We start from the raw sequence: 27,989 nt of genomic DNA on the forward strand, positions 1-27,989 counted from the left end.
CTGATTTTATCACCATCGCTGTTAGTGACTGTTCTTCATGTTTTGTGATATCTAAAACAATCTGTTATTTTGTAAAGGAAATAAGGTAATGATGACACATGACAGCTGTAACATTTAATTACTGTTTTCATCAGCCATAATGATAATTCAGCATGTCATTAACTTAATAGGCTGTAGTTAATATTTCTACTCAAACACCTCAAATAAAGAACGTCTGTATGAGGATAATATCTTGCTGGCATTGTTTAACCCCTTACCCCAGTGAAATAGTAATAAAAAACCCCCTTCAGGATGAAGCTTCACATTAAGTGAGAATTGATTTTAAGTTATTACATAATTTTTATTTTTATTTTTATTATTTCAAAACCTAAATATTACATTTTTTGGCACAAAGCTCACTTAAAGGCACTGTAAAGCCCAGATGACAGTCCTTTTAGAAATATGCATTGCGAATGACGTACATCCATAGAAACATCCTAACTGTAAATATGGTTGGATAAATATTCCCCTCACCCCCGACCACAAATAAAAAGGTAAAACAAACCTTTGGTGTAGGAAAGCTTTTGACATTTTTAGAAAACACACCATTTTCCATTTCACATTTTATTGGCAGAATAAGAATATTTAATATTTAATTCTATTTAAAATATGGTCAGTACTTCAAGAAAGATGTAGTGTCACAGACTAGTTCTTCTGAGACTACAGAGCTAATGACTTGTGCTGGTTATAGGAACAGCAACTGCAAAAGAACAGAGCAGAAAAATTTGAATCTGTGTTTTCCTTATCAAAGTATCTTCTGTGTTGCAGTTTCCCTTTAAAATCAAGGACAAACTGGAAGAGTCAGCCATGATCCTTCTGTTCTTCCAGACAATTAGTATCTGCATTTCCCTCCAGGAGACAGTGATTCCAGTGTTTCAGAAAAGCAAAAAGCAACCTGTCCACAAGGACAGTTAATTGAAGACAGAATCATAGACCCAAGTATATTGCAAAGAGTTTTTCCTATAGATAACGTGCCAATATTTAAGTATATGCAATTAGAAAATTTTATTTCCCATTCCCAAGAATTAGCAGATTTTTATAAATTACATATAGAGACTGAAATGAGGATAACGAACCCTGGAGTCTCCAAAGGACTCATTTCAGAGTTACACAGTAAATATATTAAATGTGATATGGAAGGCAGAGGTAATTACATACAGATATGGGAAATACTCTAGATAAGAAGATTCTCTTAAAGCACTAGTCATGTACTGATGTATAGCAATTACTGATTTAGGTATGTCATAGTTGCTAAGCAGTGAATCCCAGCACTGTCCTTTAGATGGAATCAATAGTGCTGATCAGCTGAAGAATATGTAGAATAGAGGATGTCTTTCTTGATGTTTAGTGGGGATGTCCCATACCTGGAAATACTGATGAAGAGTTCTTAGTCTCACAGATCTCAGGTAGAAGGACGTACCATATTTTATCACACTGGGTAACTGTTTCATTAGAGAATTATATTTACAGTTCTTATCTGCTGTTTCTTCAGTTCCTTAATTGAGACTTCTCTGTCAGCTTTAACTTCAATATACTCCAAATATTCAGGACATAAATAGTAAACTCCAATCATTCTGGTCACTCCAGTGACCAGCTTCTAGATGACCTCTCAGTGAAGAGCTGGAAATTTGGTCTGACAATAAAAAAGGAAAGTGAATTTTACAATCTTATTCATGGCGTTTATTTCACCTTGAAAAGCTAAAAACTGAGAGGAGAGTTCTGTCATTCTACAAAGCGCTGCTGCCTTCACTGGTAAGTGATGGCATATGTGTCTTGCTACAGGTTCTAAGCTTGCTGAGAAGGTCACTGGTGTCCAGCCCTACATCCCTGGCTGTGTGGAGTTCTCAGTGCTATGGTATACAGACCCTTGAGCATAACTGCATTTTCAGAAAAATTCTACCTCTTCTGCTCCCGCTGCAAGTGGTGTGCTTCTAACATTTGTGTTTCTAATTCTCTGCTTGTTAACAACTGATGCCATGGCTAACTTCTGTATTGAATTCAGGTCCAAGAAGTAGGTACAAAACCACAGCATTGTACAGCTTTCTTGTTTACCCTGCTGCAGCCGAATGGCATGTTTTATTCTTCCCTCATAACTGCAAACCAAGTAACAAATTAAGTAGTCATCAGTATGAAATAAAGATGAGGGCTGTTTAAAGCAGGCTGTGTAACTCTGTCAAAGTTAAGCGTGCCCAATTAAAACACACAAAAATCTGTGTACAATGTGTGCACTATGTTGCACATCTATTTTAGCACACGCACCAGTCTATGTATAATGCCTATTAGGTATCAGACACGTTCTACAGACTAAAGTAAGGCCATCTTTAGGCTGAGAAAGAACCTTCATGTGTATAATAGTTTGAATGCCAAGTTTCAAACATAAGGTTGGCTATTTCCTAAAAAAAGCACGAATTCTAGATCTGTATTTCACTGCCTGTTGGATTTCTGAAAGCTCCCAGCATCCAAGAGCTCCAGGTGGTCAATAGAAACAGTTGAGTATTTGGGATTTCCAGAGCCAGGGAATATCTATTTATGTCTAGTAAATATGTTCAAGGTATCTATTGATAGCTATGAAGTTATGCAAAGCTTTTAATGCTGTTGGCTATTTACAGTGTTTACCAGTGGTGCTATTTGCTGTTTATCCTTGTCTGCAACTGTTTTCTATCCATTGCTTCTGCAGTGGCCAGTGGTTTAGTCCCAAAAGCCTGGCTGGGAGACCTGCTTTGTAATTGTTCCGTAGTGTGAGCTATAGTTTTTGAAATTACATTGAATGCAACTTGATCTTGTTTATACTTGTGACCAAATAGGCCATCTTCATTTTAGGTTTGGCAGTTCTTGTTGCTGCCTGTCCTACTTGCCACCAACATTTTGAGAGTGATTATTTAGTAACAACTGTCTTCTAATACCAAAAATGTGCATTTCCTTGTGAAAGCATTTGTCAGTGTTCCTCCACCTAGTCCAGCTTTGTCAGCTGTTTGCATTTTCTTACCGAATCTTTTCCTTACCTATGGACTTTGTATTAAGTCTTTGCTGAGCCCCTGACAGTCTTCACCATTTGAGACTAACCCTTAAAGATTTTTAAAATACACTCTACTGTAGGAAGAATAAACTTTTGCAGGCTAGTAGAGATTAGTGGATAGGGTAGTATGGAATAAGATATGATTTATTTCCCACTTAGTATCTTTCTGATTGTTTTCTCAAGGATGTCTGTTCTTTGTGATAATCCCTTATATTTGCTATTGTTTCATTTCCTGCTAGTCTCCCTCTTACAGCCTTTTTCACTTTAATTTCTGTGCCTTCCAGCAGGATGATATCACACAGGTAAACTGTTGTTTATAAACACCCCCCTCCAAACATGTGCATCTTTCATGTCTGTTTGCCACTCATTTTCAGCGTTGGTCACACAGAGTTTGTTGCCATGATATGTATTCACAGTAAAGGTTCTTGAAAGGGATGGAAATGATTCTGCTGTTAAACTGAACTGCATCTAAACATTAGATCTTTTCCTTCTTGAACCACAGCCTCTTCTACCCTGTGTAAAACCTTTCCCTTCTGTCACATCCCACAAAATGTACGCTGACAGTTCACTCACTGTAAAAGTGCTATGTGTTTAATTGCCTTGTTCTGAGGAGTGTTAAGAGTATTGTTCCCTATATATGGCTGAATGAAACAAGCTCCAGGGAACTCAAGAACTGAAGGGATAGAGGTACATGTTCTCTGGTGCAAAACAAAGCTTGCGTTCCATGCTGTATATGGAAATAGTCTGGGAGAAGGTAAAGAAAGTTGTAAAAGAAAATTGTTTAGTTTCCAGACTGTAAAAATGACCCAAATTATCAACTCTACTAGGAAAATAAGTGTAGTCCTGAGTTTGGTGGAATCAAGTAGGGTGCAAAATGTGAGCCAGAGTATACAGATATTTCTCTTCGTTATGATAAATTTTTATACAGTTTTTAGGTCACTAAGTTGAAGTTTGTCTTGCTTCCTTTTTTCCTAAAAGATTCTTCAATGTATTTGGGATGGTAGCAGACTGATGATCGCTGATGATCGTATTGCTTAGGGCAGCAGTTTGGTGTTTAACGGTTAATATTAATGTAATGTTACAGTTTGGGAGATGGCTGTTGAAAGATCAGGTAAATTTAGAGCAAATGACTGCAAAAATGTAGTTTTATTCTGTAAAACAAACCTGTAGAAATATCTGATAGTACAGGATAACAGCATCACATCTCACATGAAAGAGGGTGCTTAACAGCATCAGACAGTTTATTTAACAAAGAGTAAATCAAGTAGATGTCGTATCTTTTATTCCGGTACCATTAGTAGACTACAATGGCTGAAAGTCATTGATTGGCTGTAAGATATAATGATACAACATATTCTGCAGAGGAGGTTATTTAATAGTTACTTGTGAAAATATCTCTAGAGAGCCGATTAGTAAGCAACTAATAGTTCATTTTCACAAACAATTCAAATTGGTCCTCCTAACCCTCTGTTGTGTTGCATTATTACAGCTTTGATATTTGAAACAACATACGTAGAGTGTGTTTAGTAGAATTAAGATGTAACTCAACTTTTTAAATATCAAAGACCAATATCATTTCTATGGTAATGTAAATCCAGCATAACTGCACCAAGTTAAATTTGAAAAAGTGAAAATTATAAAACTGTGACATTAAAAATGAAGGTAACTTACTTTCTATTTGCTGGATCTCCTAAGCATAAGCATTTTCCCTTTTATTTCACTGCTTCTCAAGTCTTTATCATGGATTTAAACCAATAGTAATGTAAGGACACAGCATTACAAAGATATATATTCTCTTGTTCCAGTATTAAAAAGAAATGTGCCTTCAGCAAATTTTCTTAGCTCACTTGTTTTAAAAGGCAAGAGCTAAAGACCAAGTCATCTACTGATCCAACAAAAGTGATATGACAGCAGAAGCTTGCGGGGAGAAGAAAGAATTCTTCTGTCGTTTTGGATTGTCTTTTGATCCCCTTTTATCCATGGGGACCATATAAAGCCAGGTCAAGGTGGCAGGGTTCCATGTGATCTGCAGAATGGTCCATATTTGATCTTGAAGTAGCTTAAGCCTTTGCTAGAAGACTCGTTAAGTTACAGTGTTTCTGATATGGAAGGTATCAGAATGGCTTCTTGATATCACTGCTATGCGAGAAGCTGGTTAGGTTCCTGTCACAAATGTTGACAGTAGTTCTCAGTATTATTACTTTTTATTATTCAGTGTAGCTATTTTCTTTTTGGTTTTGGGATGTTTATATGGAATAAATGTTTTTCTTTCATACCAGTACTTAAAACCTTTATACCACATTTAAGTGTGCAGTGTCTGTATCACCAAACCACAAATGGCTATTAAGAATATTTTATTTTACAAGAATGATAAAGAATAGTTATAAATGGCCCCTTTTTTGGAAGTGAAAAATAGGTGGGATATTGGTAGTTGTCTTATTCAAAATTTAATGACTATGTGGTAGCTTTTTCCTAGTTTGTTTTATTTAGGGATTTTTGGGGGGAGTGAGGTTGGGGTTTTTTCTCTGTAAGCACAAGGCATTTCAAATTGGAAACAAAAACATGCAAGTAGTTATTTTGGTAGTTGTATCTATTGTTCATCAGTTATTAAAATACAGCTGATTATGTAGTGCTATAATAAAATTGTATTACAAGGTATAAGTATTTATTGAAAAGCTATTTAATTTTACGTGTCTGTGTTCTGCATCCTAAGAGTGACTAACTTTGAGGCACAGGCCTCCCTCTGTCTGTGTAAAACCTTGTGTTGTATTTTGGCAATTTGACTCACACTCCTTACTGACCTCAAGTATTCTTACAGTCCCAGAAGTGTCTCATTTCAGTATGGATGTTAATGAAATTAGATATTGGTCAGGGTTGCTAATACTGACCTTTTATTAAAATTTTTATTATTGGTGATGATGTTTCTACCATCTGAAGAAACTTGACCTGTTCATTTTCAGTTTCTGCCACAGAGGCCACATTCTACCAATCCTGACTGCATGACTCCACATGGAACTATCCTGCATCAGACCTTGGATTTTGATGAGTTCATACCACCAATACCGCCTCCACCCTACTACCCGCCAGAATATACCTGCACACCAGTGATAGAGGCACAGAGGTGATTCTTCTTCCCTATAGTTTCAGTCATTGCATAGTTCTGAGCTACAGACTAAGAAGTTCTTTCAAAGTGCTTCTTTTCTTGAGAGATTACATAAATTTTTTACAAATTTTTTAGGATGCACCTGGAAATATTCATGTTAAAGCACTGCTGTAATAGAGAACTGATTGAACTTAGATAAGACAAGGATAACAATATCTGAACTTAAAGCAGAGATCAGCTTATAGGTAATCCTTTCATAGTTGTTAACATTATGCACTTGAAGTTGAATATGAGATTTAAATTTCTAAGGAAATAATTTCAGTTAATGTCTATTAGTGTGGAGCAGTGAAGGACATTCATGACTGCAAAATGGGCTGGTAGAGATGGCTGGCATCCAAAAGGAAATACAATTTTTGAAGCTGCCCTGTGAATGAGGGCTTCATTTTGGTTGTCTAGTACATTTCTTCAATATAATTCTTTGTAGCATCTTGGCTTTGAATTCAGAGAATGCTCTACATCACTGTGGTGTAGGTAATAGTTTACCAAATAAATCCAATGCCATTTCTTAATAGTTAAGTTTGCTTGTTTGTATTTTTAAACAGAGGTCTCCATTTGGACTTTCCTCATTCCCCATTCAGTGCTTTATATGAAGTAACCATTAACAGCCCAGGAATGCTGTATCCAACTGAGCTGCCCCCTCCTTATGAGGCAGTGATTGGAGAGATGCCTGCCAGTCAGGTAAGGAAAGGCAAAGAAGATTCTTTACATAGTCTTTACATTTTCATGATGCAAAACAATTTTAGATAAATGTAATGATCTAAAATAATTTAGGAGTTAATTGTACTTTGGGGGAACAACCATTAGAAAATATTTATATTCTTTAAACATTTTTCAGACTATTCTCTTTAAAAGGGTTTAACTAACAAATTTTACTTAATTTGTATTCTCCTTATGTTTTTGTGCATGTTTGGGCAAATGCTTATGCAAGTAGTAGTATTTCAGCTGGTATCATCCATTAAAAAAGTTGTATGATACTGGAGTGTCAGTAACAAAAGCCTAGAAGAATGGATTGGAGTCACTGAAGCACAGTGTTTTTCCTTAATTGTAAAGGATAATGATGTTTTAAAATGAGATTACACTTCTTAATTTCTATAACAAGAAATCTTGATTAGGAAGCAGGTTTATTTTCTTAAAAAACCCCTACAGTTGTAAAATATTTTTTATTCTAACTACTGATGATAGTGGATTTGCTTCACTTTAATATACTACTTTTAGTTGGAGCTCAGTACAACAGTGTAGGTTTAATAAGGAAAATGATAACTGTGTGTCTTGTGACATGTAATGCAGTAACTTCTGTAGGTTTGTGTATGTGTGTATATAGCATAGAGCTCATGGGACATTCGGTTTTGCTCTACGTGTGATCTGAGCCAAGATAATTACGAATTCCCATTTTAAACTATGTGTAGGTAGAACATGTACTTGGAAATTCCTAACAAAAATCGCTGTAAATAACCTCAGATTAACAAAGTTAAAAATACCCATTTGCAGTCCTCCACTTATGTCAGATTTCAGATCATGTTCTGGAAAAGTACTGGGATCATCTGGTAATAGTATAGTTTTCTTGTAATGGTACGCTCTAGTCTTGACCGGATGCCTTGAACTCAGTGCCAAATTTATGCTTTAGTAGCTGTAAGATACAGCCTCCATAAGGAGGCTCCTATCAGGTACCCAAGTGCTAGAAGCCGATTCCTGCTTCACTGTTAATTAGCTGATAAGAAACCAAACAGAGCAAAGATTTGAATGATGAAAGGCTAGGGATGTGTTCTTCCTATGAAATAGCAATGAGTAGTTCTTTATCTATTGCTTATACTTTTGGCTGTTACAGCTTTTAATAGCTTCTTCTGTTACATGGCAGAAACAGATACTCCTGAGAGTGCGTAACACCTGTATTCTGACCTTTGAGAAAGGATCCGGTACACTTCAGACAAATATTTACATTACGCTTTTTGCCTTATTTTTTACTACACAGTGTCAACTCGACTGAAACTAAAATTATAATGTATCTGCATGTACAGCCAAAGCTAAGCTGAGCCAAGTTTTGCTTGAAGTGATTTGTGATAATTGAATCAGCTGTCACAAATAGGAAAATACTTAAAATGGCTTTTAGAAACTGTAATTTCTTGCAGGCCTCAGTAAAAACTCAAGGAGTCAAACGTTCTAGATATTGCTTATCAGTTGTTAATAGCGCACTGTGGAAATATGTGTGTTCAGGTTGCCAAACTGCACACACATTACAAAGGAGAGTACTTTGCTTTTCCTCAAAATACAACATTGTAAAGTTTGCTAGGGGAAACCACAACTGAAACCACAAAACTATAAAATACTTATATAAAACTTACATAATTTTTTACTATTATACACAAGAAGATTATTAAGATAATTAATAAGACAAGTGTCTGAGAAAAAAAGAACATTGGGATGCACAGTCCCCAACAAAAATGCAATTAAAAAACTGCCAAGATATGCCTGACTCCAGCTTCCGTGACTGACAAAGCAGCTTCCGACAACTCTTCTAGTCCTTGCCTTGTGTCATACCCTCCACCACCTGCCACAATAAACAGGCCAAACATTCCACTACCTTTGATTTATTTGGCTATAATAAAATGAATCACTATAAACTGCTTGTGAGTGAAGTTCTTTTCTGAACAGCAAAATTGGAGTTTCCGAGGCCATCTCCTTTCTAAAATATTTTTTATTTGAGTTCCATCCTTTTTGCTTTACAGTAACTCAGAGGAACCTGCAAGCCCTGGAGGAGTTGATATTTTTGAGTGATTAAAAAAAAGAATTGGCAAAAGCAATATGAATTATACATGGTTTTGGGGGAAAGAGGAGGATCATATCTGTGATAAGAATTCGTATGTGGTACTAAGTAAGGTTTAGAAAAGCGTCTAGTTATACTTAAGCACAAAAATCACTTTGAGCACTCTTGTAGTTGGGATTACACTTTGCTTGAGCATCGACCTCCAGCAGCACAATAGCACCAGCATATAACAAAAGTATAATTTAACACAACGTAATTTAAAGCAGCAAAGTCATGCTCTTGCAAGAAGAGCATGAGCTTTAATAAGTAGATGTATTGACTATTATTTTTTGGCATCTGGGATCAGTGTCAGTGCCTTGCCTATTCATCTCTGGTCACCTGGGTTCCAGAAGTGTTTGTTCTAATCGCAAGTGAAAATGAGTGGTGATTTTTAATTTCTAAATGGTGATAATTACACAGTTTCTTACCCGGAGTGAGTTTATACGTGCCAGGTAGTTTCTGGTTCAGAGAGCTTGTAGGAGCAAAATAACAACAGGTGCTGAGTATCAGAAGTGAAGTACATTGGCAATGCTAACTAAAGCCAACACAGCGACTTTGTAGCCATATACTTTTCTTGACAACAAAAGCCTAATGTATTTTTTTGCAGTCAGTGGAGGAATGGAGACAAAGTCTAAGACGGTTTTAAGTCTACAAAAGGAACAAAATGGAGTCCTGAGTTCTTACATGATGCAAGTGCTCCCATATAATATGCACCAACCTACAGTACAGTATGAACTGAAATAACTAGATTTATAAATCCCTCAAAGGCAGACTTTGCAATGGAAATCATGGCAGAGCTTTAGCTACAGAAGTGCTTCTGGGAACTGTTATGTAATAATGTCATAATTGTAAAACCTCTTACTGAGCATCAAGCAATAGGTTTTGTTTGTTTTTAAATGGATTGAGGTCCTTACAATTTTATTAAATTGTATCAAATTAGACTCAATATTTCATGCATTTCATGGACAACAAATCTCAGTGCTAATTTAGTGGTTGCATCTAAGTAAAAATCGCTGTTGTCATCTGTACTGATTAGGAATTCCCATTTTATGACTATGAAAAAAAGTGTTTTTCATGCTGTTTTCCATGCAAAGTATTGATTAGGGTATAGAAAAGACATGAACCAACAAATCAGGGTTCTGCATGAATTATACCAGTGACCGTTTATAAGGTTTACTAACCTGTAGGCTGTGCAGGCTTGTTTAAAGCATGGGTTTTCTTTTCCTTTTCCTATTGATAGGTTAGTGACTGTCTTTACCAGCTTTACGTCTGAGGATGTGCAAGTCAATAAGGTTTTGTTACCCTAGGCTGTGCAGGAACCTGTATGAAACCATGTGCCATCCCTATGTGAACCAAAACTCTGACCTGACTAATAAAAATTGTCAGTGTTACCTCCTACAATTAAAACCATAGTTCTCCTTCCCCCAGGCAAGAAGGTTAATCAATTCCAAATGCATATGAAATACATTGAGCAATTATTCTTGTGAATGGAGAAAGAACAAGGGAAGGAAAAGGAAATATTAACACATTGATCAGATAACTTTAAATGGCTTATGTTTTGCAAAATATGGCTAAATACTGAAAAAAGTAGAAGAAACCAAAATTCAAATTATATCCCTGATTTCTTCTGCATGCCTGAAATCTTGAAATCTCTCGTTTTCCCACTATTAAGGATGCTAGTTATCAATGAGGCCCTTGAGAGATAAACCTTAAAGATGAGGAGTGCTTTTTTGTATATGGGCAATTTTATATAGAGGGGAATGTTCACAGTCTTCCATTTGGTCTCAAGAAGCAATTTCTCTGTGTGTAAATTTGTCCCATCTATTTGTCATATTGTTGGGGTTTGGTTGTGAGGTTTGTTGTTTTGTTTTGTTTTTTAATTTCCAGCAGGTGTAATTAGAGAAAACTATAATATAATATGGTCTGCATATATAAGCAAGCATCCAGAAGTTAAGCTGAGAGGCTGTGTCCTTTGATTCACCTAGTAAGGAGTCACCTCTAAGAATGTTATCTTGTTTATGCAGCCCCATGTCTTTAGGTATTTTGCTGCAGGGTTTTCAGCCTCTGTAGGAGCCTCTGAGATTGAGGCAGAGCCTGAGAAGGGATGTGGTGTGTGATGGCTGAGCTTTTGTGTCCGTCTAAATTCCAAAGGATGTGAAAGACTGATCCAAATCTCATTGCATGGAGGAGGGTGCTGAGAACAGTTCCTCTTTGTAGTTTCCCTAAGGCATGACTCCTTACCCTAGGTGAGCTGAAGAACTCTCAGTATTAACACCTAACTGCAAGGTAAAATAGTTTGTCTTCTGCCTGTATTGGAATACAGGGTCTGTTCCAACAAGATGTCAAAGCAGAGTACTGATAGCTGCTCTGTGGCTTGTGTCAAATGAGCTTAGTTGTCTTATTATCAGGTCAAAAAATTCTGTCAATGCTATAATTCTTCCCTTTGGCAAACTAAGCAGAGAATAAATAAAAAACAGACATGAAGATTGAACTGTTGTAATCTAGAAGTGTTTGTGTAATAGGAAAATAAGGTATGTAATACAATGTATGTCTGTCTTCTGCCCATAAAATAGCATGGGTTTTTTGAGAGAGACGCAATATTTTTATTTCAAGAATTGCTAAGCTAGCTTTTTTTCACAAGCCTTAAATTTGCTTTGTATGCTGTGTAATAATGTTGTTATTTTAAATTTACTCAATCAAAGCTACAGATGGTTCTTTTTCATTAGTACAGGTTTGCCGAAACCTCAGCGTTGCATGTAACTCGTAGGTACTAGGCCCTTGTATAGGTACTAGACAATGTCACTACAGCTGCCAGGTGACTGGGAGAATGTAGAAGGTCAATAAACATTTCAGCAAAAATATTCAGCAGATATTTTCCTGTCAATGATTAAGAATCTATGAAACCACTCAGATTTAAAAAGAACCCCTAGATTTTTAAAAAGAAACAAACACCCTTAAAACATTATATTATTTCTTCCAAAATGTAGTTAGTCGATTGAATTTTCTCCAGCAATAAAGAGCATTTGAGAACACTTCTTACTTTTCCAGTTAGTTCCCAGCAGTTCTACAATTAGTTCCCAGGAATGGTCTGCAACTTAAAGTGACACCACTAATTTTTTTTTTACCACAGATGCGATATTCTGCTTCAATAAAGAAAGACCCTTTAAGAAATTTCGAAGCAAGTTGTTTAAAAATACAAGTGATTTCACTTTTCCTTCCCAGTCCTCTATCCATCTATTATTGCTGAGTTAAAGTATTTCTGGTACTGTTCTTTGTTTAGAGTTGTATTTGCTAAGCCTTAGACTTAAATTAGTGAGCACAGTAAGTTATGCATATATATGTGTGCATTAATCTACACTGGCATATGCACTGGAAGCTCTTTCCTTAATAGCTTCAGAGTAATAGTGTCACATTCAATTTTTTAGAAGGCCAGATACAAATTAAGCTCTTGACAAAAAGGTTTTCACAGAGGTGACTGATGGTTATTTCTAGACTCTGTCACCAGCTGTAATAAGCTTTTACGAGTTAATTGTCCTATAGACAGAAGCAGATATATATGATGCTTTCTGCTAAAGATGGTATTAATCTCATTCCCTTCGACTTTTCCTCTTATATTTTTCTCATTTATTGTTACCAGCTATGTATTGGAATAATTTTTTTAATAATCATGATCCCAAAGAACTGCTAAAAATCTAATGAGATTGGCAACAAGGTCCAATCCAAAGTCTATTAAAATCAGTAGAAAGAAAATTACCTAAATTTTAGGTGTTTATGGATCAAGTCTTTCCAGCAAGACTGATTCTGTATTTTGTTCACATGATTCTCAAAAGTGAAGGGAAGTTACCCACTTAGATCCATCCTTTCAGAAAAAAGGTGATAGTATTATCTCCCTTCAGCAATCTCCAATAGGCTGGAGAGCACCCTGCATCAGCCACCTTGGGTGGCAATGATGTGATAGGGTTTAAAAATACATTAGGTGTTAACATCTCAGCAAATAACCAAAGGAAAATACTGCTCTTGTGCTTGATTTTATGGTTTCTGTTGTTCTCTATCCTATTTTAGGGTGATAAAATGTGGTGGGAAAAAAGCATAATATGGAAAAATGCAGACTGTAGAAAAAAAGATTGCTTGTAATAAAACCATTAGTTTTAAGCATTGCAGACATTAAGCTTTGTAATGTGGGCCTGCAGCCCCAGCTGCCTGTGAATTTAAGATGAATTTAGCTTGTAGATTCTGGAAAAATGAAAAATTGTTTTAAGCATGTTCCTTTGCCTTGCGTTTGTTCCTGACCCAAAGACATTGTAAAATACTGCATCTTTAAATAGCTTTCAGTCTAAATAGCAGCTTATGTGGTATTTATTTCACATTGTCAGGTATGTTCTTAAGATCATCAGTGCTAAACTTTGTTTTGGTAAATTGCAGATTAATGTGCCGTTTCATTACAATTTTCATTTAGGTCACTGGTACTGATGAGCAAGTATCCGAATCAAGCTTGGGTGAGAGGAACAGAACCCTGGACTTCAGCACACAAGGTGATCACAGCATTGTGTTTGTTTACTTGAGAAAGATATAGTTGGATTTTTGAGTGGACTTTTACTTCTCTTCTGCCCTTCCCAATGGAGAAAGAAGGATTTGCTTTCAGATTGTTCACAGTAAGAAGAACTTTTTCACAGTCATAAACTGATGTGGCTGGAAATGCAGGGGACAGTTTTGCTCAGCAAAGCCCTTTGAGGCAGATACGGCAACTGACATTTGTTTTTGAAGAGTCATGTATATAACTGGCAGTTTGTTTCTCATTGTCAGCAACCACGGGTGCCTTCCTGATAGTCCACATGCCTTCTCTATGTAGTAGTTTCCTCCATGGCTTCCAGAAGCCTGAATAGGAAGTTTGCTGCCTGAAGCATAGATGTTGTGAATGCAAGTAGATGAGTAGCAGCACAGAGCCTGTTTGTTTAAAGTTTAAAAGTTACCAGAATAGGCCTCCTTACCATGTCTGTTGATACGGAGGGCTTTTTAAACATTATGGCCTCAATGGATCATGCGATGTTGAGCAGTCTGCATGAAATAATTATTCTAGGAAAACTTCCATTAAATACTTTTTCCACATGATATTCATATCGTATTAATGAATAGACTGGCAGGTGTTCTCAGTTAGTACACTTAGGGGCAAAGAGGTGGTGGCAGAGTGATCCAAGAAATAGAAACAGTCCTCTCTTGCCTAGCATCCAGAATGGGACTGGCAGTCTAACAGATTAGTGAGGAGCATCTGTTCCTACACACACAAAGTATCTGTTCCATGAAGCAGGATTTCAGTTTCCAGAGCCACCAGTGGTCACCTTTAACTACTGCTAAATATTAATTTTGCTTTTAAAATCCTGGTGTTTGACAACTGCAATGGAGCGTGGCAACTGAGTTTTTAAGTGCTGCTGTTAACAAGGGCTGTGCCTACAGAGCTAGTTCCTAAAGTTTGCAAGTACATTTAGACTTCACATCCACATACAAAAGTCTAAATTTAAAGTCCAGTGCTAGAGTTTTGACTATTGGGAAGCAGTGGACCAGCTCTCAAGCCAGGGTTTTGACATTACATATGGTGCTTTGTGCACATGAAAGGGAACTAGGCACGTTTTATTCATGCATTCTCATCTGCTTCGAGCCCCTCCTCCAGCTGTCTGTAGTACCAGAAAAACCACACTAGTGGAAGAGTAAAATAGTAAGAAGCTGTAAATACAGTTTAAGGCCCTCGAGTCCAGGTAGCAAATGGTACAGCCACCCACACTCTAGTTATCAATTAAATCAAATCAAATCAGAGAGAGTTTGAACAGTGAAGATCTGTGCTCTGTAAACAGGCACAAACTGGATACTCTCATTTATCCATACAAACTTCATAGATATTTCAAAACTTGAGTTAAGGGAATATGTTGCAAAGAATCATCTAACTAGGTAAAAAATATCTGGGGACTCATCACAAATATAAATGGTCCAATAAACCACTGCAGCTTTGTACCTAATATATAATAAACAGGGCATATTATGCATTTTTAGCATAATGTAGATATTTAGATGTATTTCCATTGGTTATTATGTCCTTTTTGGCAATGTTATGTTTGCTTTCTAAGCGTTACAAATTTATTTCCTGGAAGCCCCAAAAGAAAATAGTTGTTGTGATTCATTTTCTGTAGGAAGAAAATGTCCGTCTTAAAATCCAACCTCATGAATATTTGATTTTCATTTTGATAGTTAATTTCCCTATACTGTAGGAAGCTTTCTTCTTCCTAGACCCCAAAAGATGGGGGCACTTAACAAACGTTCTCTAATTCACTAAAAGATCCTATTTTTCTATTCCTGAACAAAACAGTCAAAATACATTTGTTTCATCAATATGGATAGCAACAGCTGTTATGCAAAAAAGGGCAACAGAGGCTCCTGAACTGAATAGAATTATGTGATTTGTATTTTGTAAATATTTTGATTTTAGATGTAGGACTTCAAGGAATTCCAGTCTGATATGGGAAGAGTGTTGTCTGTATTATTGGAGCCTGGAGACTGGATTATCTAGTTTTATTTTCTTTATTTTTGTCATGACTTTGGGAATAATTCAGAGCCAAATACTTATTTTCATACAAGGGGCCATTTTCATCCATAACATATATTTGTAGAAATGACAGAGGAAATGATAACAATCTCAATTTTTAATACCAAGGGCTTAAAAAATGATGTGACCTTGCATAGAATGTTGAGCTTCTATCTGAAGTATCTGTGTCACATATTGCGTGTGCCAGAGATGTTACATGATGGTGAATTCTCATTTATAAAGAACTTAGATATATGCTTCAGGGAAATTACGACTGATTAGAAGTGCAAAGCTAATATTGACAGTAGTGATAGGTTTAAAAGTGATGAGAGCCATGTTTTTTCAGCATTTGTGTAAAGTTATACTTTTTCTACCATGGGCAATCTCTCACTGTTTACCAGAGAAATCAGTAGTGAAAGAGCTGTTCCTGTCCAAATGTAGTTACAGATAATACTTTGGTATCAGTGCTCAAGTATGCTTATTAGTTGAAGAAAATACTCGAGGACAGCACAAATTGTCTTTGCTGAAGGACACTAGAAACAAGTAAATGACTTCAGTCGTTTTTGCTTTGGCATTCTGTCATCTGAAAGCTTTTGAGCAATTATTGATGTACTTGCCAATTACTAAATTTAAATCAGTATATGGAGAACAGGGCCGGGTGGGGGGAATGGGAGAGGGGCAAGAAGTCTTTATTTTTCTCTGAACCTCTTGTTTTGCAGTTTCTGTTGAGAGCACCTCTTTGATGGTCTCTGAAGCTGTTGATATCCCAGACTGTAGCTACTCCTCTGAAGATCTTTGTTCGCTGGAAGTTCAAGGATCTCTCCATTCTGCAGACCTTTCTCCCTACTGTACAACCCCCAAAGGGGCTACGGACCAGAGCTCCAGCACTCTGGATTACAGCACCCGCTGCAGGTTCCACAGAACTCACTCAGAGGGTTTTCCTGATGAGGATGACAGTTCCCACAGCCAGACCTCTACAGACAGGTCTCAAGGACAGGAAAAGCACCGTGCCCACGGCAGGTCCTTGGACTGTTCCTCAGAGAATTTCAGCCCCTCAGAAAGAGGACTGCAGAGTTCTGCTCAAGAAAGCAATGCCGTGCCACCTTTGAAGCAAAAGAAAATCTGCTGTGTGGACTTTAGCCAGCCTCCTGTCCCTTCCCAGACCTCTCCCTGTTTTGGGCCCGCAAATACTTCATCGTACACGAGTGGCCACGAGAGTGCTGTCCAGCAGCATCATATTACAAAATACCGTATTTCAAATATAGTCCGATCAACTAGTGACCCTGTATCATGTTCGTCTTCTACAGAAGGTAGGTGTAGTACCACAAGGCTGATGGAGCATGGAATGAATGAGTGGCATGTGATTTATGCAGTAACTGGTCCTGCTGGAAATTATATGAAACATTCCAATGAGGGTTGACTTATGTGTGAAGGCTTTAGTTCCATGCGCATTTTCTAGATTTGAAAATTTTTAAGAAGAATGGAAATGGGAAAAGTGAAAGAGTGAAATTATTTTTGGCTTTTCTAAATTGTACCGGCCTTTCTGCACTGCTCAGAAAACGATCTCTTGAGTAGATGCATCCACCTCTCTATTACTGTTATACTGAGAAACAGAACTAAGTTGAATGGTAGCTGGTGTCTATTTAGGAAACAATTAACTGAGCTGTCATGCTTGCAATACAGCAGGTTGTGTTTCCTGAAGGTGACACTGACATTGACAGTATTGGTGCATGTCAGAGGCAGTCAGAGTGTGACTCTGTAGTGGCAAGTTGGAGTGTACGGTGAAAAGTTTTAAAGGACAAAGAAATGAAAGATGAGGCACGTGACAAGATGATAAATTAAAAGGGAAGCTTGTGACTGTTGTGGATAAGTATCTTCTATGACTCTCCTTTTAGACAAGTAGGGGAGAGGAGACGTTAGCTGAACAGTGTATCTTCATAAATACCTGCTTGTTAGTGGAAAAAAATGTTTGATTTAGTAGATTAAATAATAGCGGGAATGTAGAACTGTCTAAACCGTTTGAAAAGTGCACATTTTACAAAAGGAGGTAAGCTGTTTAGAGAGGTTCAAAGGGATAACCCGGAGAAGCCATTTGAAAGTAAAGATTAAAGGCTTTGTAAGATGTCATAGATCGCGCTGTTACGGATGTGTTCACTGGGCTTTCTAAGGGATCTAGAGGAAGAATCATGTGACTAGCTCAAAACAAAAGTAGACAAAATGCTGAAAATAACTGGTTTCATTTAGGAAGATGATGGTTCTATTGTGGTTCTACTGTTGGTTCTATTACACTTTTTGCATCATTATTCTGTTTCTGTGAATTTCAGAGACCTCATACATAGCTCAATAATTGAATGTCTTTTACCTTTAGAAATCTAGCCTCAGCATCCTGTCCAGGAAAAGTGAATCTTTAATCTAGAAGTCTGCATTTATTTTATGAAATTTACTCTGCTAGGATATACGTGCTATGAAGCTGCTGTGCAGACAGTAAGTAGGAATTTCTGAATCCTTTCTACTGTGCCAAAGACAAGAAGAACAGCCCTTTCTCTTCTGGATCATGCTCTGCAAGTTTTCAATATTGTGCTCCATATGCTCTTTGAGTAGTGTTTAAGAGAGAGATTACTGTAGGCAGCCATAGCTACTGTTCTAGCTGACTGCTGGGACACCTGGTAGAACAGATGCTCTGCCTTCATTTGTAACATGTCCTAAATACATCCATCATCTTTTCTGGAGAAGTGGCATTCTGGGAATTATTTTGACTAATTTCCAAGTTCTTAGCCCTACGTGAGTTGAGGGACAGGGCTTGAACATTACTGAGATGTAACTGGGCTTAGCAAAGATTGTAATAAAGGAGCAGAGATGGTTCTAGAGATACTGAGACACAGCAGAGGGGGGAGCAAGAAAGGTAGCTCTGAGGGAATGTGTTTGTGCTGACCTAGTTTGCCGTTCTTTTGCTGCCTACAGAAGACTCTTTAAAATGAAATCTTTAAGGGAAGCAGTTGAGTCTAGATGTGCATATTTCTTTCATTTATATGTTTGGCAAACTACAGTTTGCAAAATTTTTACTCTGTGAAGGTTTTCACAACTTCACATCACTTCTCCTTCCTCTACTTTTTGAGAACTTTGTTTGGAAATCATACATAGGTTAGAAGCAGCAGAATTCTAATAACATGTACCGGCTGTTTGTAGCAGCCTTGAAGCTTATTTTTCCTAAGCTGTGACACACAGCTGAAGTTCTTTATAGTCTTTATAAGTTTAAAAAGGTATTTGATCTAGATTTTTCATGACTGGTTATTGGTATTCACTGCAGAATTTTAAAATGCATCCAGAGAGTTGAACAGTAAGCAAAGACAAAGGGAACCAACTGAGCTCCATCAGCTAACCAGCCCAGAAGAAAAATGTCTGGGTTTTTTTCAGTAACATACACTTATTTTTTAAAATCATCCTGGAGGAGAAGAACTGGTCAAATAGACTGACCATATGAAAGAGAGAGCTGTAACTATGTGTTGTTAATACTAATAACTCATGTAAGAGACATACTGCGGATTTTGGAGAACTGCGGGGTGAGGGAGCTTCAGGCATGTTCACAAACGGGAAAATACAGGAGTCAGATTGGTAAATGGGGTTTGGTTTTGTCTTAGGACTCGGTCTTTCTACTTTAAGAAAAATTATTCATTTATCTTCTGATTAACCTCCCTATACAAGTCAGCATGAAGAGATTTAGAAGTGCAACCCTGAAATTTACTGCGTAGTTTTGTTAAATGGGTCTTGAATATTACTCTGATTGCACTGCACAGGGTTTGGAACATAAATTATTTGACACAGGGATGTTACACGTGCAACAGCGTAGTGACACAACAGCCATGAGATCTAATAAATTAGTAATCTGGAAATTTTAACACTGGCATAAAACTCTGGGCTTTTAGGTCAATAAAAAATTCATGTGCTTCAAGCACATCTTGACATGATGGGGTCTTTATGGTATGTATAGTCAATAATTCTCCCATTAATCCTTTAATGCTGAAAGTGAGCTTGCTTATTTGTTTTGAAATATCTGTCATTCCTAGTAGAGAAATTATAGATGAAAGTTTAGTTTAATAGGTGCCTTTATAGTCACTGTGTAGTCCCTGGACAATGTAAGTATGGTGGGGTCACATACAGTCTCTGTAAGAAATAGTTCCCTCAAAAAAAATTACACAGAAATGAGTAGTTTGCACCTTTTTCTGTCTTTTCCCTATAAAGTTTATCATAGCAAAGGAGGCCAAAATCAACTTCTAGCACTGATGTTTGTTAAGATAAACGTTATCAAATATGATAGACTATGTGGCTATATCAGTTAAGTGCCTGAGTGATTATTGTAGTGTCTGTGTTCCAGATAATTCAGGATAATATCTAGTGGTGTAGTTTTGACTGTGCCGCGAGTACATTAAGCAGTATAATAATGGATGGGAATACAGAACCTCTGAAGTGTCTCCTCTAAATATGCATGCTGTGATTCATGTGTTGCATAATAAAGCAAACTAAAGACAGAATAGAAGCTGCCTCTCTTAATTTCTTACAGATTTTCTATGTTTGTAGCATCTTACGTTTGTTTTCCTTCATTTAAGTATTGACTCTACCAGAGAGGATTATACCAGCTTTTCATCATAAACTTTCCCTGAAGATATGGAAGAAAACCTCTTCTAATCTACCTAGAAGTTCAAAACAGTTTTCAGTCTTGGAAACAGATGTAAACAGCCTTAGCATAAATGTGAGGATTTATTCCATCTTGACTGTCACAAGCTTGAAATCAAAAAGACTGCAGGGGTAATTACTGTATAGTGTGATCTCATCATCATTGATCCTTGTGCTGGCATCCCAGAAACTTTGTCATTAGAAGGCAACTATGTCCGGAGCTGTCTGTAGATGCTCTGTAACCACTTAGTATTGATTGGGTCATCAGGAACCATAGTGGTCACTACCCATTAATTCAATCAGTGGTGGATAGCATTTGTCCTGCAAAGAATGAGAATTATTTTAAAAGGAGGTAGAAATATTGAATAAAATGCTGGTTTTGTAGAAATAAGAGGGATTCATCTTTCGTGTTTTCATATTTTCTAAAAGAAACTCTGTCTGCCAAGGAAATAATAGGAAGGTCTGAGGTCTGCCCCTAGCAGGGAGCCTTCCGTAGCTTCAGCGCTGAGGCCCAAAAAATTTAGGATTTGACAGCTGTGTAACAGAGAGGAAACCATCAAGCAGCAACTATATCTATTTGGATTTATTTAACAGCTTATAGGACATTTCTGTGTATAGTAGCTCTCTTTATGAATGAACATCTTGAAAGTAGTATTTCTTCTGAGTAGTTTCATTCTGTAAAGGGGATAATAAAAGATTCCAAAGTATTTTTCCTTGCTTTGGGCAGAGGATAGCAGGGGTTGATTGTGTTCTTTCTGTCTCTCTGTCTTTGGTTAAAGGTGATAATTGTGCCTGGACTCCTATATGTAGCCAGCGTCAAGATGCAGGATTATCTCCAGCTACATTAGAAACAGGTGAGAATCAGTTTTCTAAAGCAGGATCTTTTGTTTTAAAAATAATTACAAGCTTCTGATACACAAGCTCTGGAAAATTTGGGGCAGAAAAATCACTAACAGTGTACGTATATGATGTACGCTGCTGACGGAACCAGCCTTTGAGTGAAAATAAACGCTGCGAATTAAGTCCTCTGTTCAGCATTTTTGCTTTCTCTGTATTTCTTACTAATCTCTCTTGTATTATTCACTGCTTATAATTTCCGAGGCCTAGAAATAAGGGGAACTTTATCCTTAAAGTTGGGGAGGGGCTGGGCCTAAAACATTACAAGTTACACATGTAACACTGAGTAGCTGGTGTTTCCCCTTTATCATTAATGTCAGCTGAAGTCCCTGAAAGTAGAGGTAACAAAAACATCTGTGATATATGAAGTACTTTAATTACCCACCCACTCATCCTAAATGCAGTCCTTCTTGATCATGGGAAAGAGTCTTACTCTTGACCCCTAGTTAAAATTACCCATTTTGCAGTGTTTTCTTGATTGCATGTTTTTGTTATTCTTCAGACAAAATAGACATTTTATGAGAAAGTAAAAACTTCTGTGACAATATTTGTTTTGCCTTTTTTTTCTTTTTTTTTTCTTTTCTTTTTTTTAACTATTACTTTAAAGATATTCTTCCCCCCCTTTTATAGTTCCTGGTTCTGGTTCTCGTATGGGTGCCTCTGCTTGTCAGCATTCTTTGAGCAGTTTCCTACCAGCTGGAAAACAGAGGGATACAAGGAAAATTGATCTACACCTAAAGCCAAAGGCTTTGCACACAGTCTCAAAAGAGCAGCCACACTCTTTAGTGGACCTTAAGGCCTATAAAGACACAAAAATTTTAGTGGCAAAATTTTTGGAACATTCAAACTGTAATCTCCCTCCAGAGGTACGTCACGTAGTGAACAGCATACGATCAGTAATAAAATCTGATGAGAGACACATGGAAGAAGCCATCTTCAGTGCCAATATTATAGACCAGGTAGGCCAATTATGTTCTAAAGATTTGTTCAACCATGATAGACAAATACCTTATTTAAATGTTTTTAAAGTATTAAGTACTTCAGACAATTCCTACAAAAGTTCTTTTATAGTAACATGGCTTTAGTAAGAAATAAGTTTATATTTATTGGGCATCAATGCATTTTACACTGAAGCACTCAAATGCATTTAAAATTTTCAGCTGGACCTACTAATATCGTAGGAGATCTATAGGGAACTGATTTACACACTGATAATCATCCTCTCTTATTTACAATGTCTTTCTGCACCTGTGATTGTTCCACACATGAATTTGTGTTTACATATGGAGATAGACAGAACTGACTTGGATCTGTTGGTTTTTTCAGGCAACTGTATTTGTACAGCATAAGCTATTAGCTGAAAAGAATGGGTAGATATACAAGCAGGGCCACGATCTATTGAAACAGAACAGTGCAGTTACCCTTACTCCTGGCCAGAAGAATGATAATGACCGTTGCTACTTTTAAGAAAAAGAATTGAGAAATTGTGCTTTTGCAAATGAAGGAATAATGCATCTTCTCACCTTGAGTGAGAATAAAACAGACACAAGGCTTGGAAGGAATCCTATAAAACAAGGGAATGAGTAGTGGCAGCAACTTTTATTACCTAATGCATGTTTAATAATATGTCTTTTTTGCAGGAAGAAAGGTGATGAATCACCTCTTGCTAGTATCGTTACCAGAATGATAGCTATAGAAGTGAAGTTCCTTTTATGTTGTCAGATTTGAAAAGCAGAATGCTCTTAGCACTGACTAACTGCGTTCAGGTTGCCTGTAGGGTTTCCACAGAGCTGGACAGACAATTAAGGATAGAAGCTAGGGGACTGTTTGCCCCCCTTCTGAGATACTGCAATTTCTATGGCATTAGTCTGCTGATCCCTAAGTGAGGGAGACTGGCTAAGTATTAAAATAGGACATAATAACACTTAAACAGCATGTGAGATAGTTTGATGTGGAGCAGGAAACAAGGCATTTAATAAACCTTGCCGTAAGATTGTTTTTGCTACCTATGAAGTAGAACAAAGAAGTAGCACCGTATCGGTTACCATTTAATAAACCTTGCCCTAAGATTGGTTTTGCTACCTGTGAAGTAGAACAAAGAAGTAGCACGGTATCAGTTACCTCCGTAGTCACATGGGCAGAAAAGCAATACTATCATGACATACTCAATAGGGTGTCAGTATGGAATGAAATTCTAATGTTTTTATTGCTTTATAAAATTTATAGGTCATTAAATCCTCAAGGTTAGAAATTTGAAAACAATTTTCTTTAAATGAAAAAACCATAGTTACTCACAAAGCAAAACAGTATAAAAAAATACGAGTGTTTATGTAGCTCATAAAACCAGAAACCAATGGCGCAATTTTTATCCTGTGTGGATTTCTTAGATCCAGGGAGACATACGGTTTTTTCACAGTAAAGAAATAATTTTAGTAGTTATTTTTCTGAGACAAAACCCATTATTAATTAGTGAAAGTCCAGGGCATCCCAGCAATCTACTTAAGAAGTCACAGAATGTTTGGTAAAATAGTTGTATAATTCAGATTTGTGAAGTAGCTTGACAGTTCTATTAACACCAAAATGGTTGTTACCAGGCTTGCAAGGTTTTAGTTCTCTTCCACCCCGAGCAAAGCCAGTGAAGCATCTCTTAAAAGAGACAGATGAGTTTAATTTGCTCCAAACTTATAGTTGTCAATTGTAAGGCAGAGCTGCTGCCTTTTCCACAGGTTTCCTTTTCATTCTTACAGAAAGAAACCAATACTCGTTTGCACTATTGCTGATTCAACACCACAGTACAGATATGAGGCCTGATGCCTTTCAAGCCTGACCGTGCCTTCCAGTAGCCACTACTCAGCCCTGACCAGTTGTAAGAGCAAGAGAAGTGGGAGGGTCTCTGGATGGCTGCATAAACACCATCTCCTCTCGGAGAGTTCCATCATTAGATAAATGAAATAATATTCAGGGACTGAACCTTTTAAATGAAAACATTTCTTACCCTTTTTTTCCCCATTTTTTCCTTCTCCATTCCTGCCCTTTTGAACAGGTAATTACAAGTTCCCAGCAGAATGTGAATACCTCTAGAAAGCGATTTCAAGAAGATCTTCATCTTCAGAGCTGTGGTGCTCTGAGCTCTCCAGTTGCCTTCTTACGTGGGTCCCATATCACTCGCAGTTTAGAGCGGGACAGGCCTCACAGTTTAATTGGAGTTTGCCGGGAGACCATCCTTTGATAATATTCACAGGTATGTGATTCCAGCAAAGAGAATTAAGGAAGAAACCAGGACTGGGAGAAATACAAATAGTGGATGACTTAAAAAGGAAAAAGTGTCTTCCTTTGGAATTCCACTTTTTTCCAACAGCAGGAGGAGAAGACCTGTTTTTCTGAATGTAAATTTCAGCCCTGATTTTTGCAAAATTTTAACTGATTTATTAGTAAAGTCTTAACAAATGTTTTCCCAACCAGAAATGCGTTTATTTCACTGTATTTATAGAAATGCTACTGATGCTGCCTAGCATTTCTTGAAAACCATTGCAAAACCGCCAGAGACCGGCTGTACAACTTAAAAGTTGTATTTATTTAATGTACCTCGAAGTGTTTTAACTATGATCAGTGTTTTAATAAAAAGTATTTCTGGACTTTGCTTTTTCAACGACTGATTTGGATAGAAATGTAAAGGTGATTCATACGCACATACAGTGCTGCTTCTAATCCATTTTTCCAGTGTCTTTCATGCCAGGCTGACCGATCTGTCCTATTAAAACTGCTCCCCCCACTCCCTCCCAATATGTTGCCCTTTTAAATTATGGTGACGGCTGCAGTGTGGTTTATTTTTGCTTTGTTCTGAATGCTCATGAGTTTATTATTAATGGAGTAGCATATGTTATTGAAAGCTGACGTTTAAGTACTCTGTGAGTTGTGACCAAAAGATGCATTAGAGAAGAAGTCTTTGAAGTTTTGCATTTCCCCAAAAAGCATACTTCACAAACTTTTTACAAATGCCAACCGATAGGAAGTTAGATGAATTTTCATCTAGCAGAGCCCTGAACATTTTTTTCAAAAAGAATTGTTACTCCAATCAGTAGTTTTGACAATTGTATTACTAAAACATGTCCTTGTGGTTCTGCTGTATTTATGACTTATTTAACATTGATCTTAAAAAAAAAAAAATAATCAAAAAGTAAGTATCATTGACACTGATTTGATTACCAGCATAAACACAGGTCTGCCAGCAACGTCTTCCAGTGCAAGCTTCATCCTGGCTCTCTCAGAGGAAATTGGAAAGGCCTTAAACAAAAGGTTCTCATAAAGAACCTACCACAGGTTGACGTTTCAGGGTTTTAATTTTTTTGCAGCAGTGCTTGTCAGTAGCGTTAGTTTCCATTTGAGGTTTAATCATATACTGGTTTCATTTGTGTCACTCTGAGCTGGGCAGACATCCTGTGAAAAGGTCACAAAGGAATGTAGCTGAAGATGGGTAGTTTAAGTTTTACAGAATCATCCATTTTAATGTATTTTAATTATAGCATGCTTCTGTATTGATGTGAAGTTACAGTGACATCCAGTGGCAACAAGGTATGCTAATTGAAAGCATCTACTCTCAAGATAATAATGATACACAAATTCCTAATTCAAGAGATTAATTCCTTTTTAAAAAAATAATCTGTGACCTTTGCAACTGCACTTAGATGAAGAATTAAATGATCTTCTACTTGGATTTTTTTTTTATTACGTAAACTTACACAACAAACAAGATAAGCAAGCTTCCTTTATTATTTCAGATTTATTAGTGATAGTAGGTTAATTCTTTCCTAAGGTCAGTTGCATGCAACACACTACTCCTTGAAGTACAGTCATCTAAAGCTCTTTAGTTACTGCATGGTAAGGCTTCTTAAGTCACAGTGTATTTTCTTCAAGGCATTGGCCAAAAAAAAAAATCTAGACGAAAAGTTACACCAATTAACATTTATCTCATAAGGAATACAACTTTACTGCTAAGTTTTTTATCTACACACATTCTAATACTGGTGATGGTGCTAGGTTATTTGTCAAAACAATTTACATTCAGAACACATTGCCTTAGGAATAAGAATGCTTTATAAAAGACAGAAACAGGTAAGCATGGCTTTCCCATTTTGAGCTAATATAAACAAAAAGGTAATATGCAAAAATTAAAGGAAAAAAACCCCAGCCCAACACATACATTACACAACTTGTGCAATAAGTTATCCATGAAATAACTCTGTTAAATGATAAAAATCACAAGCATTAAAAATAAATATGTATCTAAATAAATATTTTGATTTTAATCTTGTGGCAATTATTCTTTATTTAGCATATGAAACACTTGTTACATGTTTATGTTCACACCTTGCCAAACAGGTTACACTTGTCATAACAATACCAAGTACTACAGTGGTTTTCTTTACATCAGAATCTAAAAGTTTTAACTGCACACATTCCTTTCCACTGAAATACCATCTATTCGGCACCAGTTTTAAAATTATGCAAAGCCATCAGTATTGGACCACTTTATGGGACTGGGATTTTTTTTTTAACTGGAAGCAGCCATAACTTTCTCTAATTGCTTCTCTCTGCCATTTCCTGCAGTCTCATTCATCAAATATTCACATTCACCATGTTATCAAACAAGACAGACATACATACATCACTCCACATAAAGGTTACAAATAAATATGTTTTAAGTTCTATGAGAAAAGAGTTTAGAAGATGTTGCAAAATACTTAAATGTTTTACAAAGATTTTTGTCAGTGATTATTGTCCTTGACCATCCTTCTCATCACTTTTTCGCAAAGAAATAAAAAGGAAGGAGAGAAAAGGCAGAGACACCTGTCTGTTCCTTGGTTCGGAGTCCTCAGGTCAGCTTCAAAGCCTTTCATTCATACAAAATACAAAATTTTCTTCAGCTATGTGGGCTTCAGCTTTGATGGAATCATTTAGTTACTTTGCTGCAAGGGAGAGTCGCATGCTAGATGTATAGGGGTGTCTCTTGCCCAGTTAGAAGCCTGAACATGGCAGCTGGCATAGTCTTCATGTGAATCTGTCAATTGATTTACACAGAAATTATCAGAATTGTTACTAGTTTAAAATCATCCATGAGGCCCAATCTGTCTGTCCCTGCGGTGTAAGTGCATTTATTGTCCTGGTTTCTATAGATGTGAATGTTACCAAGGTTTCTAGTTCAAAGTTCTCTGGTTCTGACAAGCTGGTTTGCTGTCTTTGCTTTTTTTTGTGTGTCGGGTTTTTTTTAAATGACAACAACAGGATGCAACATCATATAGCTTAAAAAGACACCTAAATGCTTTCTATTGTTATACCCTACTCCAATTACAGCCCTTAAAAAGAAAGCAGCACAAACATCTCTGAAAATTCATTCTGGTATTAACTGAACTTAGATTTGTCTTCTATCTTCCTTTCCTGTGGGAGTGTCATTTTGTACATGTTTTCTCCGAACTGGAGTATGGTCCTCTGAACCCAAAACTTGGACTTTATTGCCTGATATTTAAATGCGAGTCAAGAGTTTGGTGGAACAGATTCTCTCATGGCTAGTGTATTTAAGTTCTTTCTAAAAAGGAGTACTGTGATAAGTGTCAGGGATTTTACAGACCAACAGGATTAAAGGCATCAGGTAATCAAAGTTGCATCAGAACTGTAGTAACAGCCCTAAGTACCTATCAGACAACATAAGGAGGAACGTAAACTTTACTAACTGATAATACAGACTCTCACCAGCCATATGCTGCCTTGACATCTTGGTCTCTTCGTGCTGAAAAAGTTTCATACTGGCCTCATATTTTTAGTGAGATGTTATGCA

The 27,989-nt window shown here is 36.9% G+C and overlaps 2 protein-coding genes across 13 annotated transcripts in view; one reads left to right on the top strand and one right to left on the bottom strand.

Annotated features, from left to right (window-relative positions):
- Window positions 1-27,989, top strand: part of ENTREP2 (endosomal transmembrane epsin interactor 2) — a 178,781-nt gene that overhangs the window by 137,914 nt on the left and 12,878 nt on the right. For 3 of the 6 annotated variants that reach the window (XR_008238194.1, XR_008238195.1, XM_052807461.1), the window contains exons 6-13: window positions 3,340-3,357; window positions 6,016-6,176; window positions 6,761-6,896; window positions 13,475-13,550; window positions 16,309-16,899; window positions 21,040-21,114; window positions 21,788-22,116; window positions 24,201-24,398. Coding sequence is in view for 4 of the 6 variants with exons in the window: in XM_052807461.1 (XP_052663421.1) it covers window positions 3,340-3,357; window positions 6,016-6,176; window positions 6,761-6,896; window positions 13,475-13,550; window positions 16,309-16,899; window positions 21,040-21,114; window positions 21,788-22,116; window positions 24,201-24,386 (1,572 nt within the window). In the remaining 2 variants the exon portion in view is untranslated. Of the gene's footprint in view, window positions 1-3,339; window positions 3,358-6,015; window positions 6,177-6,760; window positions 6,897-13,474; window positions 13,551-16,308; window positions 16,900-21,039; window positions 21,115-21,787; window positions 22,117-24,200; window positions 26,464-27,989 lie in introns of those variants that run through there. The other 3 variants (XM_052807460.1, XM_052807464.1, XM_052807463.1) reach the window with 2 other exon arrangements.
- The window catches only part of APBA2 (amyloid beta precursor protein binding family A member 2), a 110,952-nt gene continuing 108,872 nt past the window's right edge, over window positions 25,910-27,989 (bottom strand). For all 7 annotated transcript variants that reach the window (XM_052807455.1, XM_052807454.1, XM_052807458.1 and 4 more), the window contains one exon: window positions 25,910-27,215. In XM_052807455.1, coding sequence (XP_052663415.1) covers window positions 27,144-27,215 — 72 coding nt within the window. In that variant the 3' untranslated portion in view covers window positions 25,910-27,143. The remainder of the gene's footprint in view (window positions 27,216-27,989) is intronic.

Source organism: Harpia harpyja, chromosome 14 (genome assembly GCF_026419915.1).
Source record: "Harpia harpyja isolate bHarHar1 chromosome 14, bHarHar1 primary haplotype, whole genome shotgun sequence".
NCBI lineage: Eukaryota > Metazoa > Chordata > Aves > Accipitriformes > Accipitridae > Harpia > Harpia harpyja.